We start from the raw sequence: 17,914 nt of genomic DNA on the forward strand, positions 1-17,914 counted from the left end.
AGTTTTCTTTACATCTACAAAGAACAGTTAATGCTTTAATTATTCTACTGGTTTGTCCTGCACACAATTACATGTTTCCTTTGTGATTAACTGTGTGTTCCATGTTTCCTATGCAGAACAAATACTTAAGAAGAAACAAACACTGAATATACCATAGAATCTTTTTGGAAACACTGAATATACCACAGAATCTCATATATTCATTTCTGGCTTCACTGTCAAAGGTAACTGGCTCACCAATACCAAGATTATTACCCTCTATGAAGGCATAGCCACAGACTGTACACTGCCAACTCCTGTGGCTGGGGCTCATTGTGGGTTCAGGGCCTATGGTCTCACTTATTTAACTTTTGTTTAGGCGCCTTGGAGAGGAAGGGACAGCAGTCATTTATCTCAGCCACACCTCCTCTCTCTTAGTTGATTCTTATTTAGGCAGCCAGAAACACTGGCAGTTCTTGGAATCTTCACAAAAACCCTCCAATTATTGTATCAACCATAAATCATAAAAACCTCTAGGACATGACCCACAAAAGCATGTATAATGCACACATAACATACCTCATATTACAAAATTATATATGATCTGAAATTTAAATTCAACTCTGCACTTACAAGATTCCCATATGTTACTTTTGTTCAGACATGATGATTACGCTATTTAGCATATTGTATAAACACAGTGGGTTAAGAGAGCATTGACTTAATATGGAAGTGTGACAATTATCTCAAGTAATTTAATTGCTTTGTTCTTTATTCCACATTAAGCACAGCATTTAGAACCATTTATTTTGGGGAGTAGCAAATTTTAAGATCACTATCCACTTACTGTGAAACTATTAAGCATTACCAACTGTCTTCATACCACAAGGATTAGATCCAGGCTCTCCAGTAGCACTGACAATTATGCCTTCAGAGCAGCCGCCACTGATACCCACATGAAACTGATTTGGATTTCTAGCGAATTGTTGGTACTAGTACAGGGCAGAGGAAAGTGGGCTGCTTTTATTCATGCGTTTTAATATCACACAAGATGTACAAATTTAGGTCTCCTTCCTTGAAAATGTCACTTTTAACCTTTCAAATTATAATGAAGTTGCTCAACCTACACTGGTCAAGCTAAGTAAGCAAAGACATACTTAAACAAATACTGGATTTTATAAATAATCATCAAACAAACATTTCCCATCCTCGTGGGAAATGATATTTTGGGATTTATGGTCATCCCCATAGAATAAACTTAGCTTGTACAAAACAATATTGCACTCTGTATAGTAATTTTGGGCATACCAGAAAACCATTTCTAAGGCTACTGAAAGACTGAAACACATGGAGCCAAAGGAAGTAGCCAACCTTTCTTCTCCCTTCCTCCATAGAGAGGCTGTCTGGCAGCATCAACTTCAGAAAATCTTCTTTGGACAAGACTTGTTGGCTTTCAACAATAGCATTCCTGACAGAAGTTTGGAGTGGACTCGATGCAGACACAGCATCAATATCATCATACACTCTGTTGAGAAAATGGATGTTTTTAGCAAGAAATTGGATTTGAAAGACTGCAATCATATTCTGTCAAAGTGAAAATTGTTAGAATATCTCCTGACACAGCACACTGTTTAGAAAATTTTTTTGATCTCTTAACCTTTATGAAACTGTTTGTGGGTACAAAATGAAATTCTTAAACCACTGAGAAATGGAGCTTAGGAATTCTAAAGAACAATTTCAAAAAGCATAATCCTTGTTTCTCCTAGCTTGCCTCTCTCTTTTTTACACACCACACTTCTCTATCAATACAAAAGTTATATTTTTTTTCAACATTTCCAAAGGTTCATTGCAAAATACTTTAACTTTTACTTCCTTAGCAAATAAACAACCCAATATTTTATAGTACAATATTGCATCCAGCTTCACAATCTGGCAAAATTACTATGGTCATCACAGCAATGTTTGAAGTGTACTGGCAATCAATTGGCCAGTGTAAGTATATTTTATTATCAGCAATTTCATAAAGCTATTTAGATAAATTAAACAGGTGTCTTCTTTAACTATCAGCATATAAAAATCTAGTTACAGTCAACAAAGGACTGTCAACTGAATTATTAGCCTTCAGCTCCTTCCAGTGAGAAAGGAGAGACAGGGCTTTAACAGGCTGAATGTAATGGAAGGAACTGGAGATTGCAACTCACAGAGAACACAGACTGGAAGCCATTGCTCTCTGCCAAGTGCAGCCTCATCAGTGACTGTCTTCAGCAGAGAGAAAATAAGCTTTGCTATGGTAAGGTATAATTCTCAGTGAATTATAACCTACAGTGGCACAACATTCAGTAATTGACCTGATATTCATCATCACTACTAATTAGAGATGCTATTTTATTTCAACATAATTATCCTCAGAGAGATATTTCCTCTCTGTGATATAGAGAGCTTTCCTAGAAAGAAAGAGGTGAGGCAATTCTGAATGCCATGGAAAAATCTGAAAATATTTTTGATATAGGAAGTGTTGTCATATTCAATTAATAGTTCTTGAACAGAACTTTCTCTTGAAGATAATTTTTCAATTTTTAGTCTAAATAGCCCAAATCATGATGCAATTTTATTTTAAGGCTGCCATTCAAAATAAGAAGACATTGTTTCAGTAGTTCATTGATTTCAAAATCCAAAAATTTGTGGGAAAACCCTGAAGCTAGCCCACTATAATTTAAATACTACTATGACCAAACAATTTATGTAATTAAAACATTAATTAGTGGGAGAGAAACAAAATCATTCCTCTGTTAACACAAAGGAACACATATAACCAGAACATCTTCTCCTTTAAGAATTATGAATGTAAGAGCTTAACTTCAGATTCATATTTCATAGCATATATATTCTAGCATATATTTTTAAATATTACTTTTGCCATAAAGTAATGCATACATATGCAAAATTAGGTATCAGATAAAAATAACCCATTCCTATTAAACATAAAATAATCCCAATTAAACATTTGAAAATGTTACATTACATCGATTTCAAATGTTACATACATTGCTGCATGTCATCTTGTCAATTTATTGAGATAGACAGTGACTGGCTATGGTTTATTGAGAAACAGCACCAAAAAAAAAAGGAATCATGGACATTATCCATGAAGATGATTTTGAAGCCAGCAGGAATTTCAAGGTCAGATTTAAACAGCAGATTCAAACATTATTTATTAAAGATGCACCATTGTGAAAGTATTATCTCTCTATATTTGAGGTACTGTATGTTTTCCTTTGAGTTCAAGACTTTTTCTTCCACCTAAGAACAACACATTTCTCATGGACTATTCCAATGTTAAGTAGCATTAGATACATAAAGGTACAGAAAAAAAACCCTGAGCATTTAAAGGCAAAACAGAATTTGCAATTTTTTTTCCATCCTATTTTAAAATTGATTTTCACTACCCTTCTTCCCTCAATGAAGTAAAACAGAGTGCTTACTCATGACATTCTGAAACTTCAGATTCTTCAGGTGTAGGACTTCCTTCCGATTTTTTCCATCCAATGACATATTTACTCACTGCTCCTTGTCTGTGGTAAGGTTTTGAAATCGACCCAGACATCTGTTGACTGCTATTCTGTGACACTATATAAACTTTGGAGGTATCTAGGGAGCCACTCTTTTTAGAGCAGTGTGTTGATGGGCTTCCTGAATGATGTGACCCACTGGAAAAGTGAACCAAACACACAAAGGGAAAAATTAAATATGCTATGCAACAACAAATCAGAAACTCTTTGCCTGGTATGCAGCAATAATTCCCACAGTTAAGTTTTTCTGAAGGTTAAAATCAATGAAGCAAAATTGGCACAGTAATTTTCTACACACCAACTGTGTACACATTAAAGCTCTTTGAGAACAGAATTGTGATGAGTTTCTAGAATATACAATGCATGGAATTCAGCCTGCTCAAATGCCAATGCAAACTGATGTGAATTGAAACTAAAAGCCTCAATTTAATATATATATATTCAATTTGTGTGTGCAATATTAAGTAAATGTGTACACACACATTTACATAAAGAACTACATAGGGAATTACTCAAATATCTCCCTAATCATAAAACCTATGTACTTTTCCATTTCACAATAATTTTGCCAGTTGATGCAAGATTAGGCTGTGCCTTTCAATCAGACACACTAATATTAAATTACCAGCAAATTTAACAGAAGTAAATTTCAGTTCAACAAGACAATCCTCTGGATAATTTTAACAACCCCTTTTATTATGAGTAATAGCACTAGTAGGTACTAAGACATACTTTTACTGAAGACTCTAAAACCTATTTCAAATAAACTAAATAAACACTTCCTTGAAGAATAAATTTCTTCAGAATAACCATAGAAGACAAATTCACTCATGTCAAGCATATAAGTAAATCAGTACACAAGATATTATTTGGTTATTTTCCTGTACTGATTGACACTGAAAACAGGAAAATCAGAGGGAAAGAAGAACAAACAATTTCCTTCTATCATTTACAGAGTAAAAACCTTAACACATAGACCAAAGCTTCAATTTCAAAGTCACCATAAAATGGGAACTGGAAGATAAAGGCAACCAGCTATAAAAGTGTACTTTCAACAAGCTTTACAACAGATGTATCATGCACATGTTTCATTGGTATCAAAAAGAAAAGCTGAAAATCAATCATAAATGCCATTCAACAAGCAAAACTGTAAAGCATACATCAGAATAATATAAATCTGGGGGGGATGGTATGCAATGCAGTTCCTTTGTATGTAAAAATTGTCCAAATTTTTCTGATTTCCCTCAGCAAAGCAAAAGTATGTGAAATAAGTTCTAGGTGCAAATGTCCATTTTACTTAAGGATGCTTCCCAATTTTAAAAATCCTTGCAATTTGCAAGGGTCATGTATAAGGCCTCCATCAGATCTAGGAGGTCTGGCTATGCTGTCCAGGCAGACTCACCAAAAATTGCTTGAAAACTGCTCATACAGGCATTTGAATACAAAACAAAAACATCAAAATCTTTTAAGTTCAGTTTCAAAGAAGGGCAAACAGAATCAAAACAACACAGAAGCGCTACCTGTATGTTAACCCCTACTCCATAACCCCTGTTTTGTAAGAAACACACACCTGGAATGAGAGGAGATTTCGCTCAGGTCTCCCATGCTGCCCTCAGCCGTGTGGCTGGCCGAGATAGCAGAGGCGTAGCCATGGACAGCGTAGATCTTAGCTGGGTCCTCGTCGGGCCCAGGAGGCTCCGAAGGCTCCGGCCACTGCTCCGTGTGGCAGTGCACTGTGGACCTGCTGCCGGCCAGGTGCAGCGGGGCCAGCAGCGGCGCCGGCATGCAGGGCGCCGTATCGATCCCGCTGTCCGTGGAAGCTCCCTTTATGTACGTCAATCCAAGCAGCTCGGGATCCATCAGGTCTCCAGAACCAAAGTGCTTCTCATCGCTGTTGCTGGATGTGTTGCTGGATAAGGTGTTGCTGCTGGAGTGGCTGGAACAGCTTTTGTCCCCAATCTTAACAACAAGAAAACAAACCAAAAGACATCCCCCTCAAATTAAATAGTAAGAGATCTATTTTCATATAAATGACGGCATTTGTGCTATTCAAAGACCATTTTATTATTTTTTTTACAGTATGCTATCATATAACTGCAAAGTATGAAAAGAGCCAATTATACCACCCGTTTCTGTGAAATGAATTGCACAGCTGGCTAGACACATTAAAGGTTGATGTCACTGCAAATAAAAAGGCTCTAGTTCCATCTTCTATCACAAATCTTAAAATCAGAATTGAATTTTCTGATTATAGGAGCTGCTTAACATCCATAAAATTGCATTTCTGAACAGTTAAAATAAGCATTTGTTAAAGCTAGAAGTCTTAGTAATTATTTGTTTAAACAAGCTCTACTGCAAATCTGAAAATCACCAAAGACTGAATTATTGTTGGCTTTTTCTCAGTGTGGCTGAAATATGCAGCTCATTGGATCAAATCCAATTGGATGTGTGGCTAGTTAAATTGAAGCCAATTGTGATGTATGTGTACCAGATGAAAGTAACTCAAGTTATAAGGCCCTAAACTAAGCATGGCTATTGAAGTGGAATAATTATGTCAGACTTTTATGCCTATAAAGTCCAGGGGTTTTGTTATTTACCTTTTAAAACAAATTTTACAGAGAGTTGGATTAACTTATGTCTGTGACAGTAGCCAGAATAAAGGCAGATGGACTTCTACTAGGGCAAATGGGCTTCTTTTGGGTAGGATATAAATGGGAAGGGTGACTAACTTTTTCATGAGATCCTTCCCCTAGCAGATGCTAGGACATGCTGTTGCTCACACATAAAATGTAAGTTTACAGTGTACAGACTCCTACTACATATAGCGGGGATTTTCCAGGTAACAAACATTATGTACTTTCCATCACTAGGCTGTTGAGGATTTGGTCGTTACTGAAGACAAGCTACTAAACAAGGTAGACTAGAAAATCTGTTCAGCATTCCCAGCACACAAGTTACATTTTTATAGTGCTTATTGATAATTACATTCCATGGGTATTTCACATAAGATGAAAAGCTACTGCTTTTCATAAATATAATATAATTTTATTTTCTTTTAAAGGGTAATTAAATACTCCACATACTAAACAAGACAGTATAAATGAAGCTATAAATTCACAGCTGAGTAGAGACCATACTAGTTTTATCTACTCAATGCCCCAGATCCAAGCTCTCTTGGAATTCTGAGTTTGTAAACAAAGATTAAGCGTATTACATTCAACCCACATGAGCATAATGTTTGCCTCCCAAAACACACAGTGGTCTTTATAAATTACTATAAATTTATAAAATGTATTTTTAAGATTTATTTCTGTAAGTCCAGAGTAGTTTTTTGTTGTTGCTGTTTTGGGGTTTGTTTGTTTTTAGAGTTCTGAATGACCCAAGGAAAAGACTTACATGTGAAAGCTTGTTTGGCGACTCCTTGCCACTGCCTTCCTTCTGTAAAGCTCGCTCTTTGTAGGAGCTCAGGACTTTGGTTGATGGTGCATGCCACTTGGCTTCTGCCAAAAATAATGGGGAAAGGCACACCACTCAGCATCAGCTTTCAAACCTGCACATTCTGCAATCAGACACAGGTATCTTTGCAGAATGTAGTAACTTTTACTGCCACATCACACATTCTGTGTGAGTCAAGCCTCCACAAGGGGAGGTGGCTGCATTTCAACAGGCACTGCATTGCAAAGAACACGTACTGGAAAGATACAGTGGGTTTTATTACCAGAATGTCTAGTTCCTTCCAGAGTTTCCTCTCGTTCTCTGCCTCCTTCACACTCCAGTGAGCCTGAACCTTGGTGATGTTCATGGAGCAAAGGGGACTGGCATCTTTTAATGTAAGCAGAAAATTAAGCTGTTAAGGTTTTTATCCTGTAAGATTAGCTACATGATGACCTACACCACTTTTTACGCTTAAAAGCAAGTATTTTGTGACTTTTAATAATAATCATAATTCCCAAACATTTCCAAACACTGCATAGAAATATTTAGATGCCATTTTTTCAAAAGCACACTGCTGTATCTGAAGTGTGAACATGCCAAGAAGACACTGAACTTTAAGAAGAAATGTATTCTTGGGGCTATAAACCTAAAAGCTTTTGCAGTAATGGTAATGGTAATATATGCTTAAACTCCTTGTGACACAAGCCCCACAGAAAGTAATCGTAGTTTTGCAGGGTTTCACACTGAGGATATTTAAGTTAGTGCTAGATCCACTGCTTTGTATTACACTGCAAAAGTTTAAACATTTCACAAAGCAACAAACTAAAACCTAGATTTTTATTAGAAATAACTGTGCTGGGAAAAAAATGGCACAAGCTGCATTTTGATGAGCTGACTGTCAAAAAAAAAAAAAAAAGAGCTACAGTTTTATTTGAATTATTACCATCTATTTAGCTGCCAGAGATTTCACTGAGTTATGTGAAATTCCTTGAAGAGTCTACAAGATACAGCAAATATATCTGCTACATGGAATATCTTATCCACAATCAATCATGCCAAAGCATTAATAAGCTTCAAGGAGCGAAGCTGATGCTTTCAATATTCACATTTTTTTCTCTGAAAAGTAGCTTCTGAAAGCCACTTGGCAAGTCTGGAATGCTTTTATATTACTCTATTGTAGATACTGCCATAGCTCAATATTTTATAACAGGAGTGTTTTCAGTAGCTGTATATACACAACAAAGTCATAAATTTAAACTAGTTTAGAACAGATGTCTCACATAATATTCTTATGAGATGAGTTATATTGGGGTGGTCTTTTATATACAGACAGCTAACTTCTGAAATTTCAGTACCAAGGGATTAATAGGGATGCAAACAGACCATCTATGCACATCCTTTTAGAAAGAAAAAACCTCTGAAATTCCTACTTTTTTGAGGACATATGCTAGGGAATGGGTGTCACAAAAAAAACATAGCAGAAAACAAAACCTTTGAAGACCATAAAGATTTTTTTTATTTAGTCAAACACCTTCCTCCTGAGGCAGGAGGAGGAAGTATTATTATTTTATTCTAGTTCTGAGTAACTAGCTGATTTCTGGCCTTTTACAGGGAAAATACATCTAAGAACCATTTCTCATTTACCTGAATTTAAAAATATGATCCTAAAGAGATAAATTAGGATGACTTTAAAATTGCAGTTGCATGCATCTTACATCAAAAATCAGTAAACCTCTACATCTTAAAAGATACTAACAGTGTTGGAAAAAAAATACGTCTAGAAGACCCATACAAATTTTGCTTAAGAAAGAAGATGCATAGGAGCTCTTGCAAGATTTAAATAAAAGTTTTCAAAAATCAACAATACCCGTCATATCCCACTTGCTGTCTCCAGTGGCTGCTCCCGCTGGGCCCTGGGTCACTGGATGAGGACTGGTTGCTTGGAGAACTTCTGTAATGTTGATTTTGGAGTCATTAACAGTGCACTGAGGTATTTTTGGTGTTTCAGATTTGAACTGGGCTGTGCTTTTTTTATCAAATACAATCATTTTCATAAATAATACAGATGCATTACGAACAATTAGTTGCATCAATCTGGGGAATTTAAAAGGCTTATCTCAGTTTCATAAAACTTTAACAAGAATTTTGAAAGTGTAGTATTTATTCACAAATAAAATGTTTCAAACTGAATATATAAAAAGGCACAAAAAGAGAAAGACTAAGTGCCAAATCCTATTTTCTCTAGATCTGGCTTTAGTTCTGAATAAGTGGGATTACTTAGGAGTCAGAGCAGCTGGATTAGGTCTCTAAATTCATGTGTGGGAAGCTCTCATAGTGGATCAGAAATGATTGTTAGTTCCTTGGCACTTATTCCAATTTTAAAGCTAGTAAAATTGGAAGAGGCAATTCTAATACTTTTAAAAATTTTATTTTATTAATCCTTTGACATAGAAAAGCAACAAAAAAAAATTTCTTGAAGGGTATTATTTTGTACTTAATTATTTAAACTTTTAAGCCTCATGTCTTAACAATGTCTCTAAGTAGTTTTGTTAGATTACCAGACAGTTGAAATTTAATGCTTAAATTTGGATTTGATCACATCCATTCCTTCACTTCTGTGCAAATCATTCCATAACTACAATACAATTTCCTTCAATTATCTTGACATTATCTTGAATTCAATTCCCTGTGTTTATCTTTTTTTCTTTTCTCTCCCCTCTTTTCTTTTTCACGTAGAAACGAATGTATGTACTCAGGGAGGAAATGAAGAGGTGTTTTTTTTCTTTATGCAAAATACTTTCCCAAGAATGTGACCTTTTAATAAGCAACATTACTGCTCAGCTTGAAAATTTTAAAGACAGTAGCTATTATATTTTGCTTTTTAAAGACATTAGGTGTTACATTTTGTCTAATAGCCACTGTACAATAGTGTAGTACCTTATTTTTCAGCATATCTTTCTCTGAGAAGTATTGACAGGACAGAACGTCTCTCAATTAAGTGAAGTAGTCAATAGGCTCCAGCTTAATTCAGTTCCATGAATTTGTAATTACCACCAAGAATTATGCATTTTGTGCAAAGATTAAGTGACCCAGTATTAAGGAATGGATAAATTATGATCTCATGTGTTTCCACCCTCCAGGCTGATGTTTAGGACATTGTCCTCAAAGCCAGGATATTGCTTTGTGCTGTTCCACGGCTGAACAAAACATGTCTACTTCCCATTTGCTGGACAAGTGTGAAGCCCTTAGCTTCGTAAACAATGAGTGGCCACAAAAGGAGAACCACAGAAATCCCATCAATGACTGCCTCACACAGTTCCTTCACACAAAAATTACAACCATCTACTCTCAGGAATGGATTCCAGACTCCAGGTGATAGGATGCATCGTCAACAAGTGTGACTCAGGGATTAAAGCACACAGAGGCTTCTTGGCGCAAAAATCAGAAGAGTGAGTTCACCTAAAGCTTCACTTAGGCACATGCTATGAGTAGCTGTCACAGAATTAGCCACTTTGCAAAAACAGAAGAGCTTAAGGATAACCTTGTATTTCTAAGTAGAGGAAACTCCTTGAACAACACCAAAATACTTGGACTGCCTTCTCAAAGCACTTAATTCTCAGGAATTGTATTAGGAGCATAATCATTCAGCTCTCAGTCTCTAATTTCCCTCCAAGGAGTGGGCACCTAAGTATTATATGTCACAGCAGTTGAATTTTTGCTGCTTAAGTCTCTTATTGTATCTAGTCCACATTTCTTCTGCTTCTTCCTCTTTTTATTTCTAAACCAAACAATTTTATTGCTGACTTCACCCTTAGCTTATTTTCAGATCTGCTGTTAAATCTTCCCTGTTTTATCAACCCGCTTCTCCCTGCTTGCACTCTTTAACCAATACTGGGTCTTTGACCCTCTAAAATCTCTTCATCATTTTCCTAGCCTGAGTACACTTTCACGCTTGCAGGACTACTAATAAGTACTAATGCACCTTACTTCAAACTCTTCTGTTTTAAGCTCATCTCTCTGCCAAATCATCATATGCCTCTTCCCATGTGGAAAGACTTTGCCAGTAAGGCACCTTTCTTTACATGCTTCATGACCTACAAGCCAGAATCCATAATTTTCCTCTCTTTTCATTATTTATACTCTGAATCACGTCTTCCCCAGAATACCACTTCTGCTATTGTTTTGCTTAAAAGATACAGAAATTTCTTCATGACAAGAATAGACTCAATCTAAGCATTTTTTCACATGCTTTGCTGAGTGTTATGAGAAGCGCAGCTTATATTTGTGAAGTCTTTTTGGAATTGAGTAGCATGTTAGAAAGCTTTCATTTCTTTTCTGTATCAGTATACAGTATGCTTAATAAAGTTTCATAAATGATGAGGTATTTCTAGACCTTTGATACATTGTCCTCTTATGTTAGATGTTATCAAGAATTTAATTAACAAGATATTTAGGTGAAGGTTAAGTTCCATAATGGTATTTAAATGCTTACAGAAATGCACCTCTCAATTTTTCAGGGGATAAAGATGGGGGTAGAGGAGAAGGAGAACACAAATAATCAAATAGTCACAACTGGGAGTCTTCCTTCCCCAGACAATAAATGAGACTTATTTTCAAATACATACTACTATTACTTCTGTACATTTCAATGTAAAAAGTCATTAATTCTTTTCTACTAAATAAGGTAGCCAATGTAGCAATAGTGGCATTTAACAATTTCATCTAGAATTGTTTTAAACCCATTTAAGACTAGTATTAAGCATTTCAGATTTTTGTATCATTCAGATATTTTCAACATGCAATAATTATTTCCTTGGAAATTAAAATTACATCACCCCATAAAGGCATAAGCTGAAATAATTACAAACAATAAAGGACACAGTTCTGCTCAAGACATATGGTTTTCCTAAATAATTCAAAGGTCAAATGTATTTGCAAATTTTTATCTTTAAAAATGAAGTTTCAGCTTACGAAGAATCATGATTAAATTAGAACAGAGCTAACATTTAAGAACACCATCCCATCATCTATGAGGTGTTACATATTCAAATCACAAGCTCTGCTTTGTTTAATTAAAAGCAAAGCAAAGCATAAGGGCTGGTAATGAGTTACAGAACCCTTTGAAACTATGCCAATACCTTGGTAACGAGATTAAATAATTAATTTTTAAAGGAATGAGTTCATTTTATTTACACTCATTTGTTTAAATTTACACTATTTGTTTAAATAGTCTTCCAAAAGGTGGGGAACAGGGCATTATTAAGATTCAAAAGTTATAAGGCAGTTTCCCACTTCACTGATTTGGGACTAAAGGGAAAGGTCAGCTGTCCTCAGCAGTAGGATCCTCGGTACAGCCAACTTCCAACACAAACACCAAAAGCCACTTGTTTCAAGCAGACTGGTCCAGTGAATGATACTTAATATAACCTCAGAATTAAAAATATGCCAAAACTCAGTAAAATAAGGTTTAAAAAAGAAGACACCAAAGTTCTAGAAAGCAGAGATTTCAAAATTAATACCATTAGGAAGGTGACAGGCATTAACCAGAGAGAGCATTACCTTGCACCATCTGGCAGCTTTCTATCAAAGGAAGTGCTACGAGGAATGGCTGTCTGAGCCTGCTGGAGAAGCTGCTGGCACTGCAGTCTGTCAGATGTTCCTAGGATTGGAGAGGCACGAGAGAGAGGCTGCCCAGCGGGAGTCGGCACCCGATGCCAAGTGGTATTCCTTCTGAAAGGGGTTTTATACTCACATGGGGTGCCTTCACTGTCAAGTTTGTATTCCACCATGGGTATACGACAAAGTTCTGAACAACCCCTGTGGGACAAAGGAAAATGCTCATCAGACTCATAAGACGGAACAGAGAGAGGAATCTTGCATTCACGGTCAGAATTATATACATATTTTGATTTCAGGTGCCCAAAGGTATTCATGCAGCATTGTACTTTGAACACTTCAAAAATGTCAGGCCAAGCAGGTAGAAAACATTTCAAAATAAAAGATTTGCTGTCATGTGCTCAAAGATCTTTGAACTGTCTCTTCATCCTTCAAAATGGGGAACATATTAAATTTTTATAAATTGATCTGCAGCTGGAATTTTACATAATAAAAACTTTTAGAGACAAGGTATTTAGAAGTCATAAAGTATCAAGTTTTTCTGTATAATTTCAGAAATAGGTGTGTTGCTTTGCAGCAAGCTAAACATTTCTTGGTGGGGTTGCAATCTCTCCTTTAGAATCTCACCTTGTGCCCACCAAATGACAGAGTGCATAGACTACAATGCAAATGATTAATTGGTACCTAAATATTTTTCCCTGTGTTTTCAAAGTGTAATTTCTAATGTCTCTTTTCCCAGGTATTTGTAAGCCTGGATGATAAATGGGGAAGTGGAAGGAAGAGACAGATCAGAAACAGTCTGCCTTACCTCCTCTGCCTGAAGTTTGCAGTGTGGTTAAATACTAAAAGTATTCACAGATAGTGTAAAACCAGGTAAAAGTACTGGTAGTGTTCCACAAAAGATCAGTGTGCCTTTGGGATATTTGCTGTAGACTCAGACTGCACTCAATAATTAAGTGTTAATGTTTCAGAAATTGGTTAATAGAAGCTTCACACACCCTTTAAGTCAACACTGATTGTCACTGGAGGTTTTTCATAATCTCAACATTCCATCTCCATTTTTCTGATAGGCAGTGTGTACTAAATCAATATCTATGAAGAGAACACCCTAAATACTTCCAAAGCAATACATTAAGTTTAAGTAAGAAACAGTGGAAATTTGCTCCTCTGTCTCAACTACAGTTCTGCTCCATTCCTTAGCTGAGTCTTGATCAAGCTTTGCTTGTGGTAAAAACTCAACATTTACCATTTGCAACTAAATTAAAATCACCTAGAGAAAGTGCAATGGAGTGTAAAGAGTTGACAGTCTTAATCCTGAAAACATCTTGGCATAAATGATGTAACAGAAATGTGCAGCGCAAGTAAATTGTATAAATTCTCACACATTAAATCACTGTGCACTAAAGCTTCTGAATCAACCCTCCCAAAGCATATTTTTGTTATCTGTATTCTGGTAAACAGATTAGAAGAAAAAATATTAGACAAAAAAGCAAACTGCCTTATTCAAGGTTGTTGAAGGGAAGACCCATGAGCAACAGTAGAAATTCCATTTTAAATACTCTGTATATGCATGGTCTGATCCAGCCAAATGTTTCATTCTGCTGAATTTTTAGTAGCAAATAGGCCAGTTTATCCTGTAGCACTAAATCCCTCTCCCTGGTGGCACTCAAACACATGAAAAAGTTAAAAAACTTAAAAATATAGATGATGAAAGTATTGAGAATGGAGATCAATGGCCAATATAGGGTGGGAGACACCTTGATGAAGATGAGCTGAAGAGCTAGAATGTTCCAAAGCAGAACTCAGAATTCTTGGTTTTTCAGTGTTACTCTTTTATCAGAAATATCATTCTAAGATGTACCAATAAAATCTGACATGTCCAACCTCTGCTCACAAATCATAGCTGGACACACTGGAGGCATCACAAAATTTTGCAATGATTTTCTGGTTTGAGCTTCTCTAAGGAGGTAAAACCACTCTAATAATCTCTTCTCACAGACATGGAATGGTGCTACAGAGAAATCACTGTTATAAAACTATCACATCATTTCAAAGGGTCAATTTGGTATATCTCCAGCCTTCCCCCCACCCTGAAATGCCATAGGTATTCAGAACACCACTTCAAACTGCCTCAGTACATATATCGATTTTTAAAACTTTTTTCACGCTTCTGAGAATCACACGTTGGGCTCTTAGAATGAGGAACACCATGAAAAAAGGTCAAGTTAATTGCACAGAATTATGCAAACTCTTCTACTGCTGAAGCATATACAGAATATATTTTTCCAGAGTAATTTTCAACTGTTTATGTTCCAAGATCATGCTTCCCTTCATCCTCATTCGCTGCCTGCAAGAAAGAAGGTGTAGGAGACAACAGCCTCCAGCAATGTAACCATGATCCTTTTTTTCTTTTTTTCTTTTTGTTTTTAACTAAGAAGTTTTACATACAAAACAAACCAATCAAAGAATGCAGAAATGGCACAGCTAGGTTAATATTAGTTTGGTGCACTGCACAACTTTTCATGTGACCAAATATAGACAGTTTTGCATTATTTGATGAAGGAGTTGAACAATTATGAAGGCAAAAATTTCAATCTCCCTTCTGCTTATTTCTTAGTATTGTTTCACTCCCTTCTTCATTCCTATAGACTTCAGGCATTTGAAACAAACCAACCCCTCCCCAACTTTTGTTAATAAGATATCAATTTTACAGTTCATCTCGGTAATTGAGGAAGTTATAACATGTATTGTGATATATATACATTTGTGTATACTCCCCATAAAGTTCTCTAAATGCTGTAAAACAGCCAGGGGTTTTAAAAGCAAAAGGGACTGTTACTACTGTTTAGTTTGACTTAGCTTGGTGACTAATTAACAAAAGCATTTTATAAAAATAGTAAACAATAAGCTTTCCCACAATGAGTAAGAACTGAAAATTTCTTATCATTTCTGTTTGTTTGCATCAGGAAAACATATTCTTCCTACAAATTTAAAAAAAAAATATTGATGATACAATTCCTGCAGAAAAAGGCTTATAAAACAACCTCGTTTCAAATCAGTATGAAAATTCAACAGTGTTGCTTATGAATTCAAAACAGAGCCCAAGAATGCCTGTTTTAATTGGTTCAAAAAAGAATTTCCATGGTTTCAGATAGCTTGTCACATAAGGCTTTTAAACCTTAATTTAAAAGTATCAAACCAATCACTCCAACATTTATATGAAAAAATATGCTTCACTGCTTCACAAGCACTGCCTAAAGAACAGATACTGCAGCATACTGAGATAGGTAAAATTGTAATTGTAGCTGCCTCCTATATCAGGAAGACAGAGAAGGAATTACTTCATGCCTGCAATCCCCACCTCCATTCCCTACCATGGATCAAACTGTAAGTTATCTTACATGAAAAAAACCCCACAAAAATAAATGCAGTTCCCTCTTAAATATGTAATTTGACCTTTATCTAACTTTAACTTATGATTTTGTTACTTATTCCACCAGTGCAAGAATACACATTGGCACTGGTATTGAATGATAGCTTTTCAATTTACATATCATATATTTCTTTTAAATTCATTTTAAAGGATACATAAAGACATATCTCTATTTTATGGTTTTAAAAAGATACTTAAACTTATGTTAAAAAAAGTATAGGATATCAAATGTCTTTCACAATTATATCCAATATAACATTTGAAAAACAGACTCATGAAATTTAACAAGCAAATGTGACCATATTGTAACCACACATCAGAAATTATAGCACTTCCTGCCCTTCACCATAGTTTGGTATTAATTAAATCAATGCTTCAACATAAAGCACAGATTCCTACTAATACCTTTGGTTCAAGAGCCAAATTATCCTATTAAAAATTTGGTTAATAAAACCTACTCTGCAATTAAAGAGAGCATGACTCTATGATACAGCTAGCAGGTCACGACAACATAATAAAATTTAAGAGTCCACTATAAAATCTGCAATATTCAAATGTTCCTGCAAGTAGCATTATGTTCTGAAAGAATCATCAAGCAGTCCATTAAATTTTTAAAACTACATTAGCCAAACCTTTCAATATCAGTTTCAGATTCCATATAAAAGTTCTGTAATAGGCCCTGTGAAGGGCCTACATTAGGCAGGGAGTCTAGGTAAGTAATAAGATATCCATCTCCACGGAAAAGATAGAAGCTTCCATGCACCATAATCAGCACCTTGTCACCTTGATAGCTACACAAGAGCCTTCTTTTCTGCAAAATCCTAGAACAATCATCTACTGGGTACAACTTCAGTATTTGGACCCCAGGTATCTGCAGATTTCAAGCATGAAGAATTTGTTAGGGTATTAACATAAGCAGAATACCTGGTTACAATTTAACTTCCAGTTCAATGTATTGCAAGGAGATGTAGGGATAGAGAAGGAATCATTGGTGTGCATCAGTTTATTATGCTGATGAATTATCCCTTCCTATCACACTTTCAATACCAAACATCTAATCCTGCTCTAGAAAGAGCCTTTATCCAGCAGTACAATAACTGCAGTCTGCTAACTCAAACTTTGTTTTTGAAAACAATCACTTCTGTCAGAGTGCATGTTTGTTCTCACACTACGGTAGTGCCCAAAGTGACATAATGAGCCTGAGGACTCATTGTGCAACCTATTAAATTCACATAATAAAACACAGATGCATTTCATATAATTGTAGAGATTTAACTGAAAAGCACAATTTAGTTGCTTAGTTTTGATGAGACTCAGAATGTAGTTAGTTAAGACATACATAGATTTTCCCTCCCCTGACACTGTGAAGTACCTCCTGGAGGTAATATTTCAACTCCACTGATCTCCTGTATCAGTCACAGCACAAGTCCAAGACACTGCATAATAATGAAATGGTCTAAGAGAATTTTGGTCAAAAAGTCAAGAAAAAAAATTCCAAGTTCTGACATCTCAGAAACCTATTAACAGTGTTCATACATAATTCAAAAAATGTTAAAAACTAAATCAATTTTATATTTAAATAATTTCATACCACAACAGATGTATAAAATTGCTTACAGCAACCTCAGACAGGCCTGCTGCCCACCCTATCACTTTGGTTTAAGGGAAGTGATGACTCTGACAGTCCCTCCATGGAGCTAAAGAGTTGAAGCTGCCAATACCTCCTTCCTGAAGATCAACTCATTATCCTTCTGATCTTTATTACTATTCAGTTTTAAAAAGAACCTTTGTGTTGGTGAGCTGAGAAGCAATTCAGAGGCCTCCTAAAGAGCCTCTACATCTGTACTGTTACATGAAAATGAGAAATAAAGACAGACATTAG

At 35.7% G+C, this 17,914-nt stretch overlaps 1 protein-coding gene across 4 annotated transcripts in view; it reads right to left on the reverse strand.

The window, feature by feature from the left end:
• Nucleotides 1-17,914, reverse strand: part of SIPA1L2 (signal induced proliferation associated 1 like 2) — a 124,080-nt gene that overhangs the window by 18,046 nt on the left and 88,120 nt on the right. For all 4 annotated transcript variants that reach the window (XM_066546766.1, XM_066546765.1, XM_066546764.1 and 1 more), the window contains exons 11-17: nt 12,543-12,800; nt 8,851-8,934; nt 7,267-7,370; nt 6,945-7,048; nt 5,119-5,507; nt 3,462-3,686; nt 1,351-1,504 (exon numbers count right to left, since the gene is read on the reverse strand). In XM_066546766.1, coding sequence (XP_066402863.1) covers nt 1,351-1,504; nt 3,462-3,686; nt 5,119-5,507; nt 6,945-7,048; nt 7,267-7,370; nt 8,851-8,934; nt 12,543-12,800 — 1,318 coding nt within the window. The remainder of the gene's footprint in view (nt 1-1,350; nt 1,505-3,461; nt 3,687-5,118; nt 5,508-6,944; nt 7,049-7,266; nt 7,371-8,850; nt 8,935-12,542; nt 12,801-17,914) is intronic.

Source organism: Molothrus aeneus, chromosome 3 (assembly GCF_037042795.1).
Source record: "Molothrus aeneus isolate 106 chromosome 3, BPBGC_Maene_1.0, whole genome shotgun sequence".
Taxonomy (NCBI): domain Eukaryota; kingdom Metazoa; phylum Chordata; class Aves; order Passeriformes; family Icteridae; genus Molothrus; species Molothrus aeneus.